The sequence below is a fragment of the Notolepis coatsorum genome (genome assembly GCF_963971535.1).
Source record: "Notolepis coatsorum genome assembly, chromosome: 11".
In the NCBI taxonomy this organism is placed as follows: Eukaryota; Metazoa; Chordata; class Actinopteri; order Aulopiformes; family Paralepididae; genus Notolepis; species Notolepis coatsorum.
The window spans coordinates 25,553,213-25,579,659 of record NC_140175.1 but is presented as its reverse complement, the minus strand read 5'-3'; the positions used below and the strand labels follow the sequence as shown (position 1 = coordinate 25,579,659).

The 26,447-nt window shown below is 44.0% G+C and overlaps 1 protein-coding gene across 1 annotated transcript; it reads right to left on the bottom strand.

The window, feature by feature from the left end:
- Positions 1 to 1,169: 1,169 nt before the first annotated feature.
- On the bottom strand, positions 1,170 to 26,446 carry LOC311237053 (MAM domain-containing protein 2-like; the record flags this gene model as incomplete). Its single annotated transcript, XM_084324861.1, is given in 15 exon segments — positions 1,170 to 1,721; positions 1,848 to 1,932; positions 5,424 to 5,677; positions 7,124 to 7,279; positions 8,401 to 8,497; positions 9,617 to 9,765; positions 12,964 to 13,083; positions 13,307 to 13,453; positions 14,195 to 14,288; positions 17,520 to 17,677; positions 17,680 to 17,799; positions 19,349 to 19,486; positions 20,351 to 20,435; positions 23,376 to 23,668; positions 26,347 to 26,446. Coding segments are annotated over 15 exon segments (2,049 nt in total), but the record flags the coding sequence as incomplete, so codon positions are not given.
- Position 26,447: the final 1 nt, after the last annotated feature.

Here is a 26,447-nt window from a genome sequence, read left to right as displayed (position 1 = left end):
CGGGTGTGTACTTGTTATTTTCCATCCCTGACAGCAGCCGGCACAGTCAGCACAGTCAGCCAACCAGTCAGCCAACCAGCCAGCCAGCCAGCCAGCCAGCGCAGTCAGCCAACCAGTCAGCCAACCAACCAGTCAGTCAGCCAACCAGCCAGCACAGTCAGCCAACACAGTCAGCCAACACAGTCAGCCAGCACAGTCAGCCAGCACAGTCAGCCAACAAGTCAGCCAACCAGCCAGCCAGTACAGTCAGCCAACCAGCCAACCAGCCAGCCAGCCAGCCAGCCAGCCAGCCAGCACAGTCAGCCAACCAGTCAGCCAGCACAGTCAGCCAACAAGTCAGCCAACCAGCCAGCCAGTACAGTCAGCCAACCAGTCAGCCAACACAGTCAGCCAACCAGTCAGCCAGCACAGTCAGCCAGCACAGTCAGCCAACAAGTCAGCCAACCAGCCAGCCAGCACAGTCAGCCAACCAGTCAGCCAACACAGTCAGCCAACCAGTCAGCCAGCACAGTCAGCCAACAAGTCAGCCAACCAGCCAGCCAGTACAGTCAGCCAACCAGTCAGCCAACACAGTCAGCCAACCAGTCAGCCAGCACAGTCAGCCAGCACAGTCAGCCAACAAGTCAGCCAACCAGTCAGCCAGCACAGTCAGCCAACAAGTCAGCCAACCAGCCAGCCAGTACAGTCAGCCAACCAGCCAGCCAGTACAGTCAGCCAACCAGCCAGCCAGTACAGTCAGCCAACCAGTCAGCCAGCACAGTCAGCCAACCAGTCAGCCAGTACAGTCAGCCAACCAGTCAGCCAGCACAGTCAGCCAACCAGTCAGCCAACCAGCCAGCCAGTACAGTCAGCCAACCAGCCAGCTAGCCAGCCAGTCAGCCAGCACAGTCAGCCAACCAGTGAGTCAGCCAACCAGCCAACCAGCCAGTCAGCCAGCCAGTCAGCCAAAACCAGCCAGCCAGCCACAGCTAACCAGCCAGCCAGTCAGCCACAGCTAACCAGCCAGCCAACCAGCCACAGCCAGCCACCCAGCCACACAGCCACCCAGCCACCCAGCCACCCAGCCACACAGCCACTCAGCCAGACAGCCAGAACTGACCGACCAACCAACAGACAGACAGGAACAAGAACATGGCCTTGACAATGCAAGATATTTGACATTCATAATATTGAATAACAATCTCCCTTTATTTGAGCAATGAGCATTAATCTAATGCATATAATGTGAAGACAAAACACAGTTTAATTCACCCTCTGCTGTTATAATGCAGAGAGAAATGTTTACTCTGACTACATGGCTTTTTGCAAGAGCAAGATCTGACCGGCGATACGTGTTGCTTCAGAAAACAGAACAAAAAATGCTTATGCAGGATTTCCTTCAGCCGGATTCCTAAATGTTCATCTGAGAATGGAGAAAAACACAGTTCAATCAGTATCGAGGACTTCGTTTGAATTGTCTGTATGTGCAAAAGAAATAAAAAAAATTGCATCCCGTTCAGCATTTCTTCTCTCTCCCGCTCTCTCCTCCTCTCTCCTCCTCTCTCCCGCTCTCTCCTGCTCTCTCCTGCTCTCTCCTCCTCTCTCCTCCTCTCTCCTCCTCTCTCCTCCTCTCTCCTCCTCTCTCCTCCTCTCTCCTGCTCTCTCCTGCTCTCTCCTGTTCTTTCCCTGCTACTCGATCTCATTAGAGGCAGCAGGAGCATGGGTGGCTCTCATCTCAGTTTCTATGGAAGAGAAAACAAAGACATCAGGAAGTGATTATTACACAAATAGATTCCTTATATAGACCTACCTTCTTTACATCAGAAAATAAAAGAGTTAAAACAAGCTCATTGTGTAAACATATTTACCCGGGCATGGTCCACTTTCAAATCTAACGTCATCTATGGCTATGTCACTTCTTACTGAAGTACCCCTGGTGGCCTCAAACACAATCTGGAGGGAATAGTGGAAAAGGGGAGAGAAATAAATGGTAAGGCATGCATCTATTAAAGATTCAGTACAATGAAAAACATGTTTTTCAATCTCATCGCATTCTTTTAGCAGAACGTATGTTGATGTAAAATTGCCCAAAATGTTAGAACTGTTGTTGTTGTTGTGAAAATGATGACCAAAAGCCCTTTGATCTCTATCCCCCTGGATGTCAACAGAATCAAACCATTTCAGATCCACTCTGCTTCCTTGAAGAGATTCATAATCTATACCTGGGTTCCCCTGATTAGCTCATCAGTCAGATTGTCAGTTGTCAGTAGTTGTAAAAGATACCAGCTACAGTATGTAGTCCACACACAAGTAATGAACAGCTAATGAAACTAGTTTGCTACAATTTAGTCAATTAAACTTTTTTGCACACACATCCACATGCACACTCTTCACTTAACTCATTCTGCGCCAATCACGGAAAAAGTCGGGTTAACTCGCCAACCGTTCAGCGCCAATCACTCGCAAAAGGGCAAATACCGCCGCCTACGCCTTCCAGCCGGTATTGCACTCCATTAGAAATGGTGTAGTTTTGGCGGTCAGGTGGCGTAGCGGAGATTGTGTTCGTCACCTACACCGGAGACGCTGGATTCGCCTGTTCGAATCCAGCTCACAGCTCCGGCGTTGTCACCAGCTTGGCTGGCCGTTCACACTAATACAATTGGCAGTATTAGAGGGTGGGAAAGCTGGCGGGGTGGGTCCGGGTCGTTGTAAACAGCGACTCCTACAGTTCGGTCGGGGCGCCTGCTCAGCGCGGATAGGATCTAAGGGGGGTAGTGTGATCCTTCCACACGTTACACCCTCTCAGTGAGAGTCCACGCTGCCAGGTGAAAAGAAGCGGTTGATTGGCTAGACATGTGTCGGAGGAAGCACGTGATAGCCTCCACTCTCCCAGACCGACTGTGGGGGGTAAGTGCGCAGCGACCAGGAAGGGGATTGGGAATTGGCATAACGACTAACATTGGGATGGGAGAAAATCGGAGGAAAAAGGAGGGGGGAAAAGATAAAAAAAAATAAAAAAAAATAAAAGAGAGAATTTGTTCTTACTTGCTTGCCTGGGTAAATAAAGGTTATAGAAATGTAAAAAAAAAAAAAAAAAAAAAATAATAATAAAAAAAAAAAAAAAAAAATTGTGTTGTTTCTTTTCTGGGCCGATCTGAGCCGTGCGGGCAGGGTTTAAATACTCCGGCAGGACTAGCGCTTACAACGTTACATCTGCGATGCTGCCCCCCCCCCTTCATATGCAATGCTGGACAAATGTGGGACGGACCTCCACGAGCAGTATTTGGAATGGCGATCAGATAATTGGATTATTTCTTTTGCATTACATCAGAGACCAGGGCCCTCATTCATCAACGTGACGTGGAAAATCTTCTATTTCCACACGTAAGCACAGAATTTAGAATCAGTGCACGCACAAAATAAACGGGATTCACCACACGTGCGTACGCAGGCTCTACGCACACCTGTCATGATGAATATGACTTTGATCCTACGTTTGAGCTCGTGCACTGTTTTAAGTATTTGCATACCAGAACCGCCCCGATTAACCATATACGGTAATGGAATACCCCCATGAAATGTGGAAAAATGGACTAAGCCGAGGGAAGCGTGTTATGTGACAGGCTGCAGACGTGTATGGTGATGTCGGATATGATATCTATTAACCATTGCTGCCTGGGCAGCGCAAACACTAATAAAGACCGTGCTGGAATATGACTGCCTTTTCCTGTTTTGTTTGATTAATACTCAGGGATTAAAGTTCTCCTCAATTTTATTCCAAATCGCGACAGATTTTCCGTCAATTTTCTACCTGCTGCATATGATTTCTAGAGGCTTACAATCTATTTTGATGTCAGTATTGGGTAGCCTATATAAACAATAATACGAGAGCATATACAAGAACAATGAATCTCACTGTATGATGTAGCCTGCCTTTCAATACATGAACTTGAATTCCATCATGTTTGTGTGCGGGACTCACAAGGCTGTTGTCACAATGGGTGGTACCGGTACAGTAATAACAGTCTACACAATATCACGATGGACCATGCCATGTAGCCTATATGTTCTATTATGACATGATCTGTGACGACAAATGTTCTAGAATGTTTGATTAAGATATCATACTCTGACAGCATGTCAACAAAAACGCGAACTTGAATCCCATCATCATATTTACATAGTCTGTCCACTATCTGGTGTCATTGCAATGCGTTTTTTATTCTTTCTTATACAGTAAAAAGGGGGAAGAACACTATATCGTGGGTGTTCATATGACTTGTATTCTGCTTACAGCTTCGAAATTCCACTTGTTTCGTTTAACGTAAAGCCTTTTAAATATAATCAAAACGTTCCCGTGTTTCTGCGGTCTGTGCGCAAAATAATAACGAGTTGAGCTACGCGGAGCGCAGTCAGTCAGTACACCCCGTATATTCCGATAACGCTATATAAACCATGCTGCATTCATTCTGAGAGAAATATCTATTATTCCGAATGCTATTTATAGGGTTTTGACCATAATTACACTACTGTTGCTATTTTACAATGAACTATAATGAATTACGGGTCATACAGAAGTTGAACACTAATGCACGGAAGCTTATTTCCGCCTTGAAACTAATGTAGAACTGAGGAGCGCTTATGCCGTAGTAACGATGTTCTACCACTGGGCGTCAGCTAAGTGTGCTCCGAGCTGTGCGTACACATAAGCACGAAGTCAAGTTCAAGTTGAAATTGATGAATCCCACTCTTTGCTTAGAAATGGTCGTATGCACAGGTTAAGCACAAATCTGTGCGTAAGTCAGGTTGATGAATGAGGGCCCAGGTAAGGACTCTATATATCCAATCTTGCGTTTATCTGATATTTCTTTCTACCGCGATCGAAGCTGTCTGTGTGTGTGTGGCTGTGTACCGTTGGGTGCAGGAGGTGGGGGGGGGGGGAGCGCCGCGCTATGAGGGCCATTTCATGTATGCACGAGGAGACATAATAATGATAATCTAACGTTGATTTCAGGAAGATTCGATAATCAGGCGAAAAATGACAACGTGATAAGTGTATTCCACTAAAACGCTATTATTGCGTCGTTTCCTGGGATTACTAAGAATCACCTAAACTATACTCATATTCAAAACAGTATAAAACGGAAATGTACGGATGAAAAAACAATCTGTTTTGTGCATGTTGACTGGAAGCAACTCACTGACAATCGACGGGTGTATTCGACCCATAGCTATAATATAAGATATATTTGAAGCACTCGCAAATGACGCAGTCTCCCCATTGATTAAAGCGATGACGCTCTAGCGCCCCCTGGCGCCCCGACCCCTGGCGAAGAGACGTAAATATGTGTAAGAACTGTCTTAAGGTGGAAGACTGCTCAATACGACATATGATACGATTATCTACGTTCCATTACCAATGCTTTTTCTTTCTTCTTTCTTACCTGATGCTGAAGGTCACATTGGTATTCAATGGTGGCCCTCAGCCAGGTGATGCTCTGCTCTCCGCCTTGTTTCCACAGCAACACGTCCCCGCCGCCCTTGTTCAGGTGGACACTAAGTTGACCGATGCCCGAGCCGTACATGTGGTAGTAAAAACGCAAACACTGAGGACCCCTGGACCCCCTCAGAGAACTGGAGAGCAGCCGAGCGTTCTGTCCAGACAACATGAGGGACGCCTCAATGTGCATGTAGTATCCTGTCAATCAGAACATCGCAGTGTCATTCAGAACCATACTGCCAGGTTTATTCTGCAAATACATTGACACATACAAGGCTTGGTGCTTGCTCATACAAGGAAGACAAAGACATCTATAATAATAATACAAATAAATCAAAATATAAATAAGGATATATATATATATATATATATATATATATATATATATATATATATATATTAAAGGTGCTGTAAGTGGTATTTTCTTTGTTAAAATAAATGGTGTTAAAATGATAGCTCTACATTCTGACAGCCATCACTGATATAGAGTGTTTTGGTCAGTAACATGGGTCTCCTACTAGTCCCTCCACTCTGCAGTAAACAGAAAATACATTCTTCCCACTTTATCCAATCAGGAGAGAGAACTCCACACTGCAAATATAGTCTGCCGAAAATAAGAAATAAAAACAAATGTGTAAAATAATCTGCCAGCTAATTTGGCTTGGCAAGATTTCTAAAACATCTAGGGTTCTCTCTCCCAATTGGATAAAGTGAGAACGGGATACCAGAAAATGTATTTCCTGTTTACTGCAAAGCGGAGGGACTGTGAGACCCATGTTACTGACCAAACACTCTATATCAGTGATGGCTGTCAGAATGTAGAGCAACTTTTTTTTTTATTATCTTTTTTTTTTTTTTTTTTTTTTTTTTTTTCTCCCATCTCACTGTTAGTCGTTATGCCAATTCCCAACCCCCTTCCTGGTTGTTGCGCACCCCCCCCTACTGTTGGTCCGGGAGGCCGGAGACTGTCACATGCTTTCCTCCGACACATGTGCAGCCAGCCGGCAGCCAGCCGGCAGCCAGCCTGGCAGCGCAGATTCTCACTGGGAGAGTGTAACGTGTGGAAGGTCACACTACCTTTCTCCAGATCCTACCCTCGCTGTGCAGGCGCCCCGACCGAACTGTAGGGGTCGCTGTCCACAACGCCCAGGACCCACCCACGGCTCCCCTCCCCCTAACTCAGCCAAACGAGTTAGTACAGCGATCAGCCCAAGCCAAGGCAATGCTGACTCTCCGGGAGTCGAGACCGCAGCCTCTTGCATTGGTGACGAGCACAATCTCCACTACGCCACCTGACCGCGATGTAGAGCTACTTAACACTTCTTTTAACAAAGAAATACAACATACAGCAACTCCAAGTAGAAGTACAGCATACACAAGGAAGTGTGTATATATGTGCCGTGCGTATGCTGTAACTGCATTAGTCTAGAAACCTGGAGGTTAACAACAGGGTTCGGGTTTACTACCAGACCTCAGATGGTGTTAAAGAGTTTTACAGTTTTACTGGGAACCCTTGGAAGACACCTGCAGTGAGTGGTGGTCAGGGGTCCAAACATGAAATACAATACAGCAATATACGCAATATTGTTCTGCAGGGTTATGTTCCACTTGGACGGGTTATGTTCAAATGGACAGGATTCTCACCAAGCCCTGTGGTGTGATCTCCTCTCGGCCCGGTGTAGGAGGTGGGGGTGGACCCCCTCCTCCAGACCCAGTCATCCGTGTTCCCCTTCTTGTCCTGAGTATAGCCACAGTGGCCCGCCTCAAAGTCACAGTGTCCAGGAACAGACAGCAGCAGCCCTGTTGGGGAGAAGAGAAAGTTACTATATTCATCATAGTGTTCTCATGACATGTCTTGCCAACCAATATGACCTAATAATGCTACAGCTCATTGGTCATGGTTGTAATTTAATAATAAATATGTAAAAAAAAGAAAAAGAAAATATTCTACCGTATTCTGTCTGTACATACCTGCATATAATCCTTTTTACATATCTGTAGATACAATATCTATATCTGTACATATCCCTTACCTACTCTTACTAGTTACGCTGCTGGCCAGTATGACTTATTATTACCATAGTGTCTTTATACCTGTATAACTGTACATATTAATACTACAACTCTGTACATACATCTGATTAGCACTATACTCACTAGTACTAATTTATATATTTTATACCCAGTTTAATCACCTGTACATTGAATATTACTATTGCACTTTACTGTTACATTTGCACTCTGGTTGGATGCCAAACCTCTTTTCGTTGTGTGTGTATGTGTTGTACTTGTGCTGTATAATGACAATATTTTAATCGAATCGAATCCAAATCGAACTAGCAACCTTGCGGTAACAAGCCTGCTCCTCTAACCTTTAGGACACCACTGCCCCAATCTACCTGCAAAGTAATATACATTGTAGGTAGCTGTGAAATAATTGTATCTCCACCATACATATTAAAGGGGAACTATTTTACTATTTCTTTCACTATTTGGGCACTTTTAGACAATTCCTGTGAGTCTATGGAACACCTCTGTAATATATATATTTTTTTTATTCATTGTTTTGTATTTCTAATCAAGTCCTCAAAAACAGCATTTTTCTACCTCAAGATCTCGAGCCGTTTTGAGCTGACTGTGTGGAGTGGTCAGCAGAACTGTGTGCAGCTCATTCTGCACGTCTCCATTAACATGCAGCGGTGTCTCTCTGACATCACATATCGCGCACATTTCAAATGACTCAGTTCAGTGAGGGTGAATATTGTGAGAGGAGAATTGGAAGAATGCGCCAATATGAGAATTTTGAGACATAGATCATATTAATATAAGTTCACATAGCTAGGAAACAATGCTAAACACTCAAAAAGGCCATTTATAAGATAGTTCCCCTTTAAATTAGCACCATTACTACATTATCTTACCTGGTGTCAGATCACAGTCTCCAAGACCGACTTTGATGTCATCCAAAGCCACAGACCCACAGTCCCAAAAGCTTTTACATGTACTGACAAACACCACCTGGATAATAATGGTGACATAAAAAACATATAAAAGACTTTTAGTCTAATAGCACATTGTGAAACAGTGACCCCACTTTTTTTTTTTTTTTTTATTGGTCTTTTTCCCCCTCCATTTTCCCCCGATTTTCTCCCATCCCAATGTTAGTCGTATGCCAATTCCCAGTCCCTTCCTGGTCGCTGCGCTTTACCCCCCACAGTCAGATCATTTGGGAGAGTGGAGGCTACCACGTGCTTCCTCCGACACACGTCCAGCCAATCACCGCTTCTTTTCACCTGGCAGCGCGGATTCTCATTGAGAGGGCGTAGCGTGTGGGAGGACCACACTATCCCCCTCACGTCCAATCCGCGCTTAGCAGGCGCCCCGACCGAACTGTAGGAGTCGCTGTTTACAACGACCCGGACCCACCCCGCCAGCTTCTCCCACCCTCTGATACAGCCAATTGTATCAGTGCAGACGGCCAGCCAAGCTGGTGACACCCCCGGAGCTGTGAGCTGGATTCGAACAGGCGAACCAAGCTCACAGCTCCGGGGCTGGTGACGAACGCAATCTCCGCTCGACCACCTAACCGCCCATACAGTGACCCCACTTGTAATCATTTGACGATAATTGTTAAATGCTAAGATGTAATATAATATCTAAACATATTACCCCGCAGCCTCAAAAGACCCGTAGGGGGGTGATCCTTTGCTTATGTTGGACTCGGGATGGATTTGTTTGATTTGAAACACATGGACCTATGTTACCTAACAGCGGTTATTTAAACAACTGGAACCCAACCAACAGGGACAGTCAGGATGAAGAGAAGAGGAGATCGGATCTGTTAAAAAATCTCTACTTCAAAGGCCTTCTGCTAACACAGGATAGCCTCTGTGGATAATAGTATAAAACACTGATATGCTGAAGATTAATAGCCTGTATATTTATTATGATAAATATAATTGAAAATAAATTATAATATTTTTTCATTCCTCATTACTTCATTCTCTATTTCCACCCATGCATCTTTTGATTATCCATCCCTGTTAACCTCCTTCTTCCATAATTCCATAAACATACACAAGGTGAAACTTCACAATGAGGTCACACATGGATGTAAACACCCCCACCACAGTTCACCTTGGCTGGCTGCGTTGTCTGGAAGGTGATGTCTGTTCCCATCCAGAAGCCTCTGGACTTCTCCCCTTGGGTCCAGATCTTCTCCTGGGGCTTACCGCTGGTCTGGTACTCCAGGTAGACAGACAGGGCCTGCGCTGTCTGGTTGAAACCTGTGGTAGTGGTGATGACACTACACTGTAAAAATGAAATCTTCTTGTCTCAACTTACTTAAAGGGACACACCAACATTATGGGAAATCAGCTTACTGTCTTCTTCTGAGTCAAACAAGAAGATAGATATCAATTTCCTCTCTGTGCATTCAGTAAGAAAGATATCCAGCTGCAAGCTAGCCTTGCTTAACACAAATGAATGGAAGTGGATACGGACCACTAGCCTATAGCTTAAAAATCCGGGAGAGGTGTTTTTGGCCAACAGCTAGGCGCTTGTAATCGGTCGCGCTCGGCTTCGCGCTTGGTGAGAGCGATGTCGCGCTCTGCTTCTCTTTGGGCACCGGCAGCGGCGCGCTGGGCTTCGGCGGCGGCGCGCTCTGCTTCGGCCCGGTCTCTTACCATATTCTCTTCCGCCTGAAGGCGTCTAATCTCTAGACGTATACGATCTTCGTCGCTCCGTTGCTGCGCTTGAAGGCGTTCTCTTTCCATGGAAGAATGTTCGCGCTCACTAAGCGTCTGTGCTTGGAGTCGATCGCGCTCTGTTGAGGCTGCTAGGCTGGCGAGGAATGCCTGTGCCAGCATCTTGTCCGCCTCGCTGGGGGAAGACGCCGGTTGAGGTGATCCGCTCCTGGCAGTACTCGTTGGAGATCTGTTCTCCTGTGGCGAGTCCTGGAGATCCATCTCCGGGGTGCTCTCCTCTTCTTGTAGCGGGTAGAGTTCCATCCCTGGAGAGCTGTCTTTATCCTGGAGCTCTCCGGGGACTACTTCTTCGGTCTTGGCGGGGGGTAAAGTCGTGTCAGGTCCCTCCTGGTCCCTACCGTGAGCTTGGTCAGTTACGTTAGAACCCACTAGGGCCTCTATTGGCGGGGTAGCCTGGGCGATAGGGTCGGACATAATTTTACTATCTACTTTTTCCGCGTTTACCGTCTGTAGAAGGCTAGGTAGTATATTGGCAACGTAATCCTCTAAGTACTGAGGTGTCTGCCGTCTACGCTGCGGGCGATCTACTTTAGGAGAACCGTTTTGTGGAGTGTTCATCATAGGCCATGTCAATATTAATACCACTATATTAATATTACACTAGTTACCCTCCGGCTCGAAGGACCAATTGTAACTGAGGGGTACAATTCCCTGACTGTATTGATAAGTATGGTATCATTAAACCACTACCGCTTTATGTACTTTAATTACTGGCCATACAGTACACGATATATGAATATGATGAACACTTCCCACAATGAAATCGGTTCCGCACAAAGGTATAATCAAGTATTTAATGGAGCAAAGGGTACATAATATACTTTACATTATTCTTTGAATGCACTTGTAAGGCAAAGGAATGTGCGTAGGCAAATCAATAATGAATGTCCATTCTCTGGTTACGCAGGAGGTAATTATACAACCTGAATCTTAGGGAATTATATCTATGGTACACTAGTAATATAGCGGGAGATACTGGAAGGGGTTCCCCCTGGTTGTAAGCCAGCAGGGGTAGAAGATCTGTCGGTAGTAGAACGTCTGGTCAACGATGACTAAGGAGACTCCAGGTACAGGAGCCGGTGCAATAGCCTCTTGATCCACAGACGAATACAGCTGTTCTCCGTAGACTGTAGCTCCACAGTGAAGAAAGCTAGTCGGCCTCAGGCTCTCTGAGGCGCCGACTCGACTTGACTCCTCGCGGGGTAAATCCAACACGTGCAGGCGTCGGCGATTATCCGCTCCATAAATCACAGGACCAAAGCAAATATATTCCAGCCGCAAAGGGCTATGTAGTCGTCGGGTAGATTAATCCAGTGTACATGTCCATACGGTTCTCGTCTAGGTCTCCTCGGGTGAAAGCGCCATGTGGTCAGCCCAGCCTGGATAAGAACTCTAGCTAATACGAGGAAGCGTTGGAGATGCTGGTCACTGTAGAACTTTAACCGCACGATACACTATACACAAATAGACTATTATTGACTTAATAGAAATATGTCGCACTCGACGGTATAGCGCCAAACTCTGACAATTCAGTTATTAATTCGCACGCGGTCTCAATGCTCTATTCTGGGGCCAAACAGGCCATACTTCACCGCACGTTGTATCGTGGGTGAGGCTTCAACTTATTGGTAACTCACTAAGGGGCTAAGGGCTAAGGGCTAAGGGGCTTCTATATTCACCTGCGCCGTATTTATACGCACGGTGAACAAACTAGTGCCAATCTCATTTCTGTCGCGTATCCCTGGGCAAGGCCGGGCATGTCCAGACACGTCTTGACGGTGACTTTGAACCTGACTCCGGAGGCCGGTCCCTGGCGCCGGTGGACCGCTGTCCAATAGGAGAATGAAATATTATGGTCTGGGCTAAAGGGATATTCCGTGTATATGTACAAGGAATATACAAGGGATATCAAACGATATACAAATACTATGCAATATATATCAATAAATAAATATATATATTCGGTTTAATCTGATCCTTTGTAACAGTTACTTTAAAATAATCTTGTTGCATTGGCTTTTCTTTTTGGTTTAATCAACTAAATATGAGTTGAATCAACTAAATAGGAGTGATGTAAATTTTATATTTAGTATTCACTCTTTCCAATTACTTGATTCCAAGTAAAAATTTAAATATTGAAATTAAATAATCAGTACATGGCAAAAGTTCACACATTCTACAATACAGTCCAAACACTTACATATCAAAATAGCAAGTTCAACAACTTTTGAGATGTGAGAGTTAAGTGCCGTTATTAGAGACAAGACTGTCTTCTTGTGTTGCTGTTCTGTGTTCTGTACAGTGTCCCAGTTACTCTATTCTCATTCCCTGTGTCTTATGTCCTACCGTACTGTCTGTTGCATAGTCCTACTCCCATAACATACCGGCTAGTCTCCTATGTCTTACTATATTGTCGGCTGTATAGTCTTTGTGTCATAACATGTCTACTGTCCTATGTCATACATATCGTCTGTTGTATACTCCTAGTGTCTTGTGGTCCTATTGTATTGACATTGTATTGTATTGTCTTTTGTCATGTTGTATTGTCCTCTGTTACACTGTGTGACTATGTCTATAGTTTTGTGTAGATGTACTTTTGTAGTTACTGTACAGCACTTTGGTCAGCTCTTTGAGCTTTTAAATGCGCTATATATCAACAAATGACTTGACTTGACTCGATTTGACTTCAACACGGGGCGAGTTCTGTTAGCGACTCGCCTCTCAGAGAGAAGTGGAACCTCAGGCAGTACTTCATTCTGCCGGGCAGAACCGGCCCAGTCAGGCGGCTGCTGTAGCCGGAGTGGGGGCTCAGCCGGGAGTTGGCCAGAAGGAAGGATCCTGTGGAGAGAAAACAACTCATCTTCTTATGCAACTCGCGCTTCGTTTCAACCCGCCTGCCATGGAATGTGCGCTCACACGCGACACGTGGTCTTCGTCTTGTTCTCGTCTCCCAAATCCCCTTCGGTTTATCCTGCCTCCGTTCAAAGTTGTGTGTCCCTAGACATTTTAACCGCATAATGTGTCTATTTTTTCTCAAAAGGGTTTCTCATCTTGTTCCCACCTGCCCCCGTGGTATGATCTCCGCGCCTGTATATGTTGGGCCTGACCGACACTCGCTTCCACGGAGACCCCGACACAGCGTCCTGGGTGTAGAGGCAGAAACCGGACTCAAAGTCACAGTTGGCGACGGAAGGGTCAAAGGTCGGCTCTGTGGGACAAAAATGGGTCAAATCAGGCCCTGGATGATGTCGTATATATATATATATATATATATATACAGTATATACACAAGAAATAAACTATAGAAATAGATGGTCTGTCAATTACACATATTTAACAACCAATACTTACAATGACATGAGAAAAAAAAAATAGTCATATGGAAAGCTATTACCCCTCAACTAATTAGGTCTCATTATTCTTTCTTTATACATTTTCTTGAACTGAAAGATATTTACAGTATACAACTCATTAAATCATTATGTAGAGAATGCCACAGTTTTAGGCCACATACTGAAATACACATCTGCTTTAAAATAGTCCTACATACAGATGCTTAAAATAAAACGTCCTACTATGGCTCTCGTCCTCAGAGCTAGAAAACAAACAACTTCTGCAAGCTTTCTGGCAATACTCTGCTTTTTGCCCTATACATAACTAATAATACCTGTAACTGTAACTCAACTATATCTTTACGTTTCATAAATCCTGACTTAATAAACAGTCTGTTGATGTATTCTCTTGAATCCACTTCATGAACAATTCTTACCGCTCTTTTCTGTAATATAAACAATTGCTTTATGTTTTGTTATGTAATTAAACGAGAGATAAATATATGGTAAGCTATGAATACGACATGCAATGTGATAGTAATAGCTCTGTAGTCAAATCTGTTTAGACTCTATATCCCCTATTGATGGCAGAGTGAGAGTCACTGGCTGCAGCTCACCCGTCTCCGAGCTACAGAACTCCGGGGAGAAGGAAATATCATCGACTGCAACGTGACCTCCTCTTGGACTGTTAAAGGCCACTTCAAAGACTACCTGAAGAGACAAACACATGGATGCAGGCAGACTCACAGGAGCAGGCCCGCAGCACACACATGACACGCCCAGACACACACATGCTATTCATTGTTTATGAATTCACAGATGCAGGAGCAAAATGAATGTCCAAATGTGAAATGTGTGAGACACCAACACAATTCTCATCTCTCTCTGTCTGTCTCTCTTGTATCTCTGTCTCTCTGTCGCTCACTCACTCACTCACTCACTCACTCACTCACTCATCGGAGTAATATGTTTTCAGTCTGTGCATGTGTACTGTGTGTGTGTGTGTGTGTGTGTGTGTGTGTGTGTGTGTGTGTGTGTGTGTGTGTGTGTGTGTGTGTGTGTGTGTGTGTGTGTGTGTGTGTGTGTGTGTGTGTGTGTGTGTGTGTGTGTGTGTGTGTGTGTGTGTGTGTGTGTGTGTGTGTGTGTGTGTGTGTGTGTGTGTGTGTGTGTGTGTGTGTGTGTGTGGTATGTGTGTGCTCAGCACCTGACTTGGCGTTCAATAGTTGCCATGCACCTCGCCTATTCAGGAAATGATCAAATTGTATTTCTGTCTCACCTTCCTACAATCCGCCTCTGGACTGAGATAATTCACTGGATTGTTAGAGCGCTGTTTATAGTGACAAGTAATACCTTTGTTTGAGGAGGTGCGGGAATAGTAGTGACGTCACCCAAGACTGCGACGTAATGGCCATAAACTCTAGTGTTCTTTGAGGACTGATAATGCTGTATTTAATATACAATAATGGACTGGAATATAGTGAATGTTACAGAATCATGATATGATGTTTTTCGGATATTAAAAAAAAGTATTATTATGATGAATTAAGGATACATTTGAATGATGAATCATATTTGAATTAAAAGAGAGAAATTCACAGAGAAATAATGAATATAATTTGCATGTAAGATTGAGATTATTTACATGGATTTATTTTCAGTTTGTTTGTTATCCATTATTGAGAAATATTTGCAGTCTATTTGCAGCACACACACACGGACCTGATGAATAGAACCCACCTGCGAGTGGTTAAAGTGGAACTTCTCCCATGTCCTCAATCTGTCATCTGACCGTGACTCTTCTCTCTCTGCTCACCATAACTTTCATTAACCCTGTACCAACATGGACCCTAGAGTAGCCTTTGAACTTTGAAAGGCCATAACTCCTATGCCGTAAGTCTGATTGACACGGAAGTACAGACATCCATCTATACAGATTTGCCTCAAGGACCCTTAAAATCTGCCTTTTCCACCTTTTAGATTCTTCTTTGCAAAAACCCTTTTTGACATCTCCTCCTAAAGCGTAAGTCTGATTGTCACCAAATGTTTTGTGGTTAATTACTGGAACAAGTGTATCAAGATTAGTATAGGGCTTGTTGATTCCCAATTGTTTTATGAAGATATTGACCAATGAACTTCAAAATGGCGTGGCTCAGCATATGAATAGACCACAACCGTAAACCAGGTCACCCACACTAATAAACACACAAAGAAATTGGCCAATCATCACAAAGCTTGCAAGATATGTCCACATAAGTATCAGATTAAATAGTTTGTTTTGCTGAACCCCGGAATTTCCGCTTGCAGCTATTATGAAGGTGTGCCGCCTGATGGAGATTTGCGCTCTACTGAGCCCCCCCCCCCCCCTCTCTCTCTCTCTCTCTCTCTCTCTCTCTCTCTCTCTCTCTCTCTCTCTCTCTCTCTCTCTCTCTCTCTCTCTCTCTCTCTCTCTCTCTCTCTCCCTCTCTCTCTCTCTCTTTTTTTGTCCCCCCAAGCCCAACACCGCGTCAGGGTAAAAAAAGGAATCAAATAAATTTGACAAGTGAAGTAATAGGGGAACATTTGAATGTGGTGGACAATGTACACAGTCAGACAGTGGATGGCGTGGTGGGAAGTGATGGAGGGGTGGGCTCTCAGGATAAGAAAAGAGTGACAAGTTTGGTCATAGAAGACACAGGTTCCTCTCAGTCCAGTATGGACGAGGATGAAGTTGAAAAACAATGGGGTGAGATTGAAAAACAATGGGGGGATGACGTCTCAAGTGTTGAGGAAGATGAGTTCCCAAATGCTTCTCAAGTGTCCGATTCACAACGGAAAAAATTTTATGCAGTCAGGCAGATACAGAAGTTCCTGCACACAACAAAAAATTTGAGAAGTGTCAAAGTGGAAGATTTTTTTGAAGATTTGGAGATGTTTATTTTTTTCAGCAAGGACCCAAATGAGGTCGAAGAACAATGGGGGGTACACTTTCCAGGAAGTTTTTAGACTGAGAAAGATTGTGCAGAAGCTCAAAAAACTGGATAATATAATGTTATCATGATAATGGAGCTTCTGATGTGTGGAGCCCGGCTGGACATTCAGGAAGGGAGTAGACCTGGGCTTGGACAGTGTCTGCAAGCAGTTGGGACAATGACACTGAAAGATGTTGTGAATGTAGCCGGGTCAGAGGAAGTGGCTTCTTTATTGGGGCTGAGGACGGCCTGTCACAACAGGGTCTGTCTGGACGATTGGACTGAAGCGCGGAGCGTCGGGGAACAATACCTGTTGCAGGATTATTTCGGTGGAACGGAAGGTCCTGATGAAGGGGATCTTTTTTTTCATGAGCTGGATATAAAAACTGACACAAATGGACTGACAGGACCATTTTGGGTTGCTCATATGTTGTTCTTGATGACATATTATGTGTTGAATGGAAGTATGGATATTTTTTGTTTGGGTGGAGCTTCAATGTTTTTTTGTTGTGTTGCAGACGGACAGGTGTATTTTAGCATTTTTTTTTTATTGTGAGATCTCATGTGGTTTTAAGTGTGATGGGGACATATGTTGCCCGATATAATGTGTAGTTAGCTGTTTTAATTGTATTGATATACACATTGTACATTGTAATGAGAAATATGTAAATAAATGTTTTTCTAAAATCATAAAAAAAAATCTCTCTCTCTCTCTCTCTCTCTCTCTCTCCCTCTCCCTCTCCCTCTCGCTCTCTCTCTCTCTCTCTCTCTCTCTCTCTCTCTCTCTCTCTCTCTCTCTCTCTCTCTCTCTCTCTCTCTCTCTCTCTCTCTCTCTCTCTCTCTCTCTCTCTCTCTCTCTCTCTCTCTCTCTCTCTCTCTCACACACACACACACACATTCTCAGACCCCTCAGAACCCCAGTCAGAGTGGAGATACAACATGCAGCCAGACCTGCTCACTACTCCGTTCACAGCCACAGTCGTCAGCCACTGACCTGCAGTGGGTACGGAGCCTTGACGTCCACCTGCACTGGGACCCATTCCCCAGCGGCCACAGTCAGGAGGTCACCCTGGTTCTCTGAGCCCGCCCTCCACAGCTCCTGATACTGGCCCGCCTGGTCCCGGGTAAACACGGTGAACAGGTTCCCTCTGACCTCCCCCGCTGGTAATGGAAACTCAGACAGCCGGACATGGGCACCATCGTCATCGGAGACGCCATCTTCGCAACCTCTTTGAAGGTCTTAGCGTAGACGGAATCCACATACATGTAATGGCCTGATTGGGGGGGGGGGGGGGAGGGTTATGAATGGAGGGAATTAAAAGTAATATTTTGTATAGATTTTTCAATATAAACCCTTATGTCAAATAACATTGCTGTTTTGATATTAGATTCAAATGTATTGTCATTAAACAGCACAAGTACAGTACAACGACAAGAGGTTTGGCATCCAACCACAGTGCAAATGTAGCAGTAAAGTGCAACAGCAATATACAATGTACAGGTGGTTAAACTGGGTACTACTGAGTGTAGTGCTAATCAGATGTATGTACAGAGTTGTAGTATAATGTGTACAGTCAGATACAGTTATAAAGACAGTATGGTAGTAGTCATACTAGCCAGCAGCGTAACTAGTAAGTGTAGGTAAGGTATATTATGTACAGATATAGATATAGTATCTACAGATATGTAAAAGGACTACGTGCAGGTAAGTACAGACAGGTATGTAATATAGATAGATATGAATGAAGTTATACATAAGACATGAGACAGATGTGTTGCGTCTTGAATGGAGTCACTGGGTGTGTAGAACTGTGATGTTGAATGCAACATTTGTTCTTTTTGTAATCAAAAACACAATATGTCTTGTTCATTCAAATTCTTTTTTATTATTCTCTTTATCTCTCTCTCTTTTTCCTCTTCTCTTTTTTTTCTCTTTGTTTTTTTCCGCTTCCTCTCCCCCTCTCTGGGCGAGGGGTGCGATTGTGGGTTTCTGTTGTTGTGCTGTTGCTATGTTATTGTGTTGATGCACCATCTTGTTCCATGTTAAGGGTACAATGGTGCCATGTGAGAGAGAGAGAGAGAGAGAGAGAGAGAGAGAGAGAGAGAGAGAGAGAGAGAGAGAGAGAGAGAGCCCTCCAGCTGAGGCGCAGAAACGTCATTGTTTTCCATTGACATTGCTGTTTCCATACAGTTTACGTTACGCTACGCATTTTTCAATTAATCAATTGTAAATTGTTATTCACATGTGTTAAGCAGGTGACTTTACTGTTCCTTTGGTCAAGCCTCCTTCCAATTTGCTCCTCCCAGCAGTTGGAAAGAGATGCAAAAGACTTTGAAAATGGACAAAAATTGATCCCCCTCACTGCTTTTAAGGACCCTATCGCAACTGTCACCCGGCCTTTTAACTGTAATTTGTCTGTTCTGCTTCATGTATTGCATACCTTGTAATTGTATTTGGTTGTTTTCTTCCTTTAGCTCTGTGATGTATGCATCGTCTGTCTCTTTTCTATTTCATAAAATAAATTGTGTCCCCTTTCCCTGTTTTCCTCTCGCCAGGCTGTCATTGTATAAGTAAGAATTTGTTCTTAATTGGCCTGCCTGGTTAAATAAAGGTTCAAGATAAAGGTTACAAATCCACACCACTATATGAATAATGGACCTGTCTCAAACCCTGCCCTCTTTTCTTGATCCTCCAATCACAACTGTTGCTTACCTCGGACAAACCAAGTTTGTCCGAGGTAAGCGACAGCTGTGATTGGAGGATCAAGAAAAGAGGGCAGGGTTTGAGACAGGTCCATTGTAGTATGATGTAATCTTGCTGACCTGTTCCATTGTGGCGCGTGTGGTCGTCAGGTAGGCTGCTGACGGGGGCTCGAGCCAGGCCGCCGCCCACATACCAGTTGACGTTGGCGTTCCACTGGTTACTGTAGCCACAGAGTTGAGATCCCTCAAAGTCACATTCTGAACACAGGGAGACAAGGGAATAATAATCACCACAATATTTCGATTCATTGGCTGATTTGAGCATAATGCAACGGCGAAGGTAAGATAAGATAAGATAAGGTAAGACAAGATAAGATAAGATAAGATAAGATAAGATAAGATAAGATCAGATCAGATCAGATCAGATCAGATCAGATCAGATCAGATCAGATCAGATCAGATCAGATCAGATCAGATAAGATAAGATAAGATAAGATAAGATAAGATAAGATAAGATAAGACAAGATAAGATAAGATATCCCTTTATTGATCCCCTTGGGGAAATTCGGGCATCTCACAGCAGCATGGGGAGGGGGGAGGGGAGGTACAGGTATGGGCAGGGTAATAGTAGTACAAAGACATAAACATAGGCAATCAGATTTGATCTGAATATAAAAATATGAGAAGAAATAAACAGCGTAAAATAATATAATTAACTCGATATAAAAATAAAAACAGTGTAAATGATTGCATGTTGATGTGCCATACTGTATACTGTGTGTCTGTGTGTCTGTGTGTGTGTGTGTGTCTGTGTGTGTTACTGTGCAGAACTGGACTCTCATCACTGGACTATCTTGTGTTTGTACTTTTTTTATATTATATATTGTATTTATATTTTATAGTGTATCTATACTAAGTGTATATAATAGATACTGGACTGTATATAGGACTGTGAATCTATGTACCCCCCCCCCCTGTACCCCCCCCCTCCCCTTCCCCCATGCTGCTTTGACACCCGAATTTCCCCAAGGGGATTAATGAAGGATCATCTTATCTTATCTTATCTTAGAAGACATGTGTAAATGTAAACGAATGACGCGCGGCGTGAGTGAAGTCACTGACCCACGCAGTACCCCGGGCTGATGTGCACCTCGAAGACGGCCACGCTGCTCCCCTCGCTCGCTCCCGGCCCGCCTTCTATAACGACCTGATGAACAACACATGTGCAGTAATAAGCAATGACATAGGGATAACAACATGCACGCAGGGGAGAGAACGAGTTGACGTATGTAGGTTCAGTGCAAGTACACATCGCATTATAGGGCCTTCCTCACGGTTATCGCGGTCATTTCCTTTGGTTCACCTGAGATGGCTTCCATTACATGTAGCTGTGTTTCCTGTGTGGACTGTGTGTGTGAAAGTGGGAATGTTCCACACTGGAACGTTCATCCAAATGGTATTGTTGCCATTTGTGCTACCAATTACTTTTTTTTTTGCTTTTTAATAATTACTATTATTTTCCCTTAAAATATTTGATAAATAATGTTGAAGGCAGAGGTTCTGTGTAGGATTGTTATAGTAACTGTCTAACTGCATATATAACTGTTTACACTAGTAACTATCTAACTGCATATATAACTGTTTCCACTAGAGGGCGCTCTAGGCGGAGACACCACCAGGTGGCGAGTATAAATAGAGGTGTCTCCTCCCACTTCTTTCTCTTTCCCCCAGTCTCTCAGTGAGAGATGACCTGTAGTGTTACTGCTCTGCCATGTGAATAATAAACCACGCCAGTTAAGGCTCAAGATAGAAACCATGCCTCTTGACCACATTATTGTCGCCCTATAGTCGAATTCTGTTAACAAATAATATTATATTATTGTTCCCCCTCATATTTCCTTTTGTCTCTTTTATGAATAAGAACCGAAGATTAGTTGTCTGTGCAGCCTTGTTTATTAAGCCTTGATGAACGCAGCCGTAAAGGTATGGTTTCCTTACACAGAAAACGTTTTACTTTTCTGATAACTACATCACTGCGTAACTCATAAATGTTCAGACAAGAGTCGTTTTTGGTTATTAGTGATACTCTGTATATACCCCCAATTCAAAGTTATAGCCACATTTTCTGTCAACCTAATTTGGTTGCAGATGTCCAGATTTGGTACAGATGTTGGCTCTCTTGGGCAGAGCTGTAAGCAGGCTGTCGTAGGAGTGAGTCTAGTTAGAAGAATAATAAGAGGGGATGGGTCAGTGTCATCATAGAAGTGTTTCAAAATGGCCACTGGGAGGAAGGCAAATCGCATTGTAAGATGTGGCGATGTCTCCCAGTGCTGAAAAACTTCCTTGAGAATATCTGGGCTGTGGCCCATCCTCCTCTTACAGTTATAGGTCTCATAAACCAAACTGACACAGAACATAATCAAACATTCCATGGCAGCCATTTTGACCAATCAACTGACCGTTGACCATATTCACACGGCAGCCATTAGGGGAAAGGAATCCCAACCTGAGCACGACATGAAAGCAAAATGGCTGCCGTGGGAATATGGTCAATTGAAGAATGTAGATTATTATGGAAAAATCACATGTTCAGGGCGGCTGGGTGGCGCAGTGGGCAAGGCGCTCGCCACTAACACAGGATATGCTGGTATTGAGCCCAGCTCTCTGCGTTGCTTCCGGCTTGGCCGACCGTCATACTAACACAATTGGCAGTGTTAGAGGGTGGGAAAGCCGGTGGGTGGGGATTGGACGTTGTGGACAGCGACTCCTACAGGTCGGTTGGGTGACGCCTGTACAGCAGAAACAGGAAGTATCGGGGGCAGCGTGAGCCTCCCACGCATTACTCCTCGCCACTGAGAGTTCGAGCTGTCTGGTGAAAAGATGCGACAGGCTGCCTCCTTGTGTACCGGAGGGGACACGTGATGCAAGGCTTCTATCCTCACTACAGCCGACCAGTGGGAGGCATAGTCTAGCAACGTTCAAGACAGGGAAGGGGAGAATTGGAATTACGAAATTGGGATGGGAGAAAAATTGAAAAATAAGGAGAAAAGTCATATGTTCAAATGGTAAATGGTAAATGGCTGCATTTATATAGTGCTTTTATCCAAAGCGCTTTACAATTTGTTCCTCACATTTGACCCATTCACTCACACATTCACACACCGACGGCGGAGGCAACCATGCAAGGTGCCAACCTGCTCATCAGGAGCAATTAGGGGTTAAGTGTCTTGCTCAAGGACACTTCGACGCACTGCCCCGGAGGAGTGGGAATCGAACCGGGAATCTCCGGATTACCAGACGACTGCTCTACCTCCCGAGCCCCCGTCGCCCCCGTCGCCCTCACTCTCTTAAAGTTCTCTGAACCCTTCAAGCTATATTTCTTCTTGTACTATTCCTTTACTCCATTTACGATAAATCAGCTTACTAGGAGTTTACACTCCTAAAGACCATGCTTTGTCTGAAACCACTCCTAACAACCAACTTTCTCATAACAGTTTACTACAGACAGCAGGTCCTAGCAGGTGCAGCTTATCAGTATTCATCCCACGCTGTTTTCCCATGAGAACAAACCATATTGTTTATAATGTGTCCATATTGTATAAACCTGGTGTAACGCAACAAGTGGGTCTCACTTCGTTGCGTACACTCTCTGACTTTGAAGAAACGTCTGTGTGAATAAACAGAATAAACAGAATAATAAACTATTTAATTTTCTATCAATAGACTCAATCTCAATTTCTCGTAAAACTCACCGGACTTGGTCAATTAAAATCTCCGCGACGAAGATTTAAATGGGAGTGGCCACTCTATCAATGAAATTCCTGTCCAGTGCACACAAAGCTCCATGTGGGTTTTACTGTAACTCCACAGGCTGACCTACTTATCTTAGCAATCAGTGTTTTAGTTTTTAACATGATGTTAGTTAAAAACACATTACCGCGCTCACACCCATATGTGGTCTGACGATGTGTTTATGTTACGATGGGGCCCTTCCAGACGGACATGGTTTGCCGTATAGGTCTTGACCTTGTCACAGCGTTAGTGCTGCACCACATACACACTACTCAGGAGCTTTATGGCTCCCACACAGTGTCGTGGAGTGTGTGTGTGTGTGTGTGCGTGCGTGCGTGTGTGAGGCTTAGGTTACCCTGTAGTTCTCTGTGTTGTTCTGCAGGTCTATGCTGGCGATGGTCCAGCTGTCTGAAGGGGTTCGGCTGCTCCACAGAGGCCTGTCGAAGCTCTTGCCCTCCCGGCGTTGCTGGACCTGCAGGGTCCCCGATCCAGTGATCTGGTAAACCAGTCTCAGGCAGCTCCAGTCCTCCTGATCCAGAAGCGGACTCAGCAGAACCCCTTGGGTTCCTCTCTGTGGCGACGTGGTGTCGGGTGCTACTTCGTTCCCCTGATGATCACTCCCGTCCACGTCCAGCGTGACAAAGTGACCTGAGCAGAGATGAGGAGGGGGTGGGACAGGGGAGAGGGCATCCATATGGACTCCATGATGACAGAGGAAATATAAAACTGCACACAAATGTATAGCGCCTATTAAAGGGATATTTCACTGTAATTGAACTTGTCATGTTTCAGCAGTCTTACTTTTATGTAAGTGTATCTACAAGTAAGCTATAGCGACCACTGCTGTCCCTCCCTTGTCGTCTGCTGTCAACACCACCATTCCTCCCAGGTGTCAGGCTCCTCGTTAACATACTTCTGAAGTGTAAACAAACTACTGCTGTGCAGATTTCAATACTAGGTCTAGATTTTTTTTTATTTTTATTAAATGTATGTGTTTGTTGTGGCAATTTAGAATAATTAACAATGGCAAATAAAAGCAGATGCGGTACATTTGGCTCTAGTCTGAGAGTGTGCTGTGTATCCTTGCCTTGTGTTGTGTTTGGGAGTGGTTACCCATGGTTACCTGCTGTCTTGCTGGAAGAAACAAGGACCTTTGACTCAGTATAGTTTGTTTATACTTCAGAAGTAATATATTTAGTCTTGGTCCTAAAAATGACTGGAAGGGAACGGTGGTGTAGAGAGCGCGGCTGACAGCAGTGGTCGCTAGCTTACTTGTAGATAACTTTAGAAAAAGCTAAGACTGGTAAGTTCTACTAGGAGTGACATATCCCTTTAAGTGCCCCTTGCCCTAAGTATGTCTAATGTATCCTGCTTTAGTACCGTGGGACTTTACAAACTATTCCTCTTGAGGGTGAATAACAGCAGTTAGAGCTCATGTCACAAGGTGTCTAAAATATCAACATATGTAGCGCAGAGAGTCTAAAATATCATGTAGCGCAGAGAGAAGGGAAAAGGGAGAGAGGAAAATAAACGAGCGAGAGGCACAAACCAATCTACTAACCACCTTGACCTTTTAAAAAGAGCTGGGCGATGGAATGGTGGGAAAGACAGAAAGAAAGAAAGAAAGAAAGAAAGAAGAAAGAAAGAAAGAAAGAAAGAAAGAAAGAAAGAAAGAAAGAAAGAAGAAAGAAAGAAAGAAAGAAAGAAAAGAAAGAAAGAAAGAAAGAAAGAAAGAAAGAAAGAAAGAAAGAAAGAAAGAAAGAAAGAAAGAAAGAAAGAAAGAAAGAAAGAAAGAAAGAAAGAAAGAAAGAAAGAAAGAAAGAAAGAAAGACAAGAAGAAAGAAAGGAAAGAAAGAAAGAAAGAAAGAAAGAAAGAAAGAAAGAAAGAAAGAAAGAAAGAAAGAAAGAAAGAAAGAAAGAAAGAAAGAAAGAGGCTGTTGACGTAATTCCAAAAGGAAGGTCGAGTAGACAGACGGAACCTTATGGCCGAACGACTTTCAAACATGTATAGACCAAGGAAACTATAAAAGAAGGAAGGGTCATCACGTCAGAATATCAGCGTTCTATGTTCTGCTTGGTGCCAGTTCTATTGAAGCCTGTATTAAAATTCTAAATATACCAGCTATCTGAGGAAATATACATCAACCAATATATCAAACGTTAGCTAGTTAACAATGTAACAAATTGCCAATAATTCAGATATCCAAGGCCATACATAACCTGTTTAAATTATAGGTCATACTGTAAACGAGGAGATGGCTGATCCCATTCAACTCAATGTTGGCCGAACTGAAAGTTTCCACACTTGGCACCAATGTGTGTTCACTTCACGACACTGAACAGTGAGGTAATGACCCTTCCTTATTTTTTTTTATAGTTTCCTTGGTATAGACGGTTTCACTGGAATTCCGTTGCTAGGGGCAACAGTTTGGACCCAAGTGTATTTCCTGCCAGTCATAGACGGTTTCACCGTGCAACAGTTTGGACCCAAGTGTATTTCCTGTCAGTTGTTGCATTAGCAAACATCGCAACAGGAAATAAACCTGGGTCCATTTAGAATGTTTATGTTGTCCATTTAATAATAATAATAATTCATTTAATTTATATAGCGTTTCTCAATAACCCGAAGTCGCTGACCAATAGTCGGGAGCAAGAGTACAAAACAAAGAAACAAAAGCAAAGAAACAAAAACAAAGAAACAACAAAAAAACAAAAACAAAAGGAACATGAGACCATGGGGGGAACAGGGAAGACAGCATGATAGCACAAAAAAGACTGGAGACAGGCATCAATCAGGTTGGAGGGGGGGGGGGGGTTGAAACCGTCTACAGAGAGACAGCAACAACGGGGACTCAACGTCTCTATCCTCAGGACAAACACGTTAATCCCAGTGATATATGGTCCTCAAAAAAATATGAATCTGGATTAATGGTCGGCTTTGATCATTCTCCACAAGTGTTGGATGACTTAACTGACCTTTGTACTGTAAATCATCCGCATCAAGCCCAACCTGAGAACAAGCCCATTTAAGTCTGGGAATACCTAAATGTGTTACTTCACTGTCTCCAGATGTGCTTGGGTACTGGAAACAATGCCGTCCAGATGGAATTTCTTTCTTTGGTCCAGTCCAGTGGTAATAACAACATGCACAACAAGTCACTGTACGGCACATAACTGTATACAGTACAGGTGTATACAGTACAGGTCTATACTGGACTAGGATGACATGCAAAAAAGGAGGTGCCATGAGAAAAGTTACAGCTACTCTTTTATTAGTCTCTCGTCGTGACAGACAGAGAAGAAGTATCTTAGAAGTCTCCCAGTACCATCTTTGTTGAGGGCCCAGCTGGTGAAGTCGGGGTCTGACGTGTATCCACAGGTGTCTGCCTCAAAGTTGCAGGAGCCGGGCAGAAGCTGGCTCTGGGCC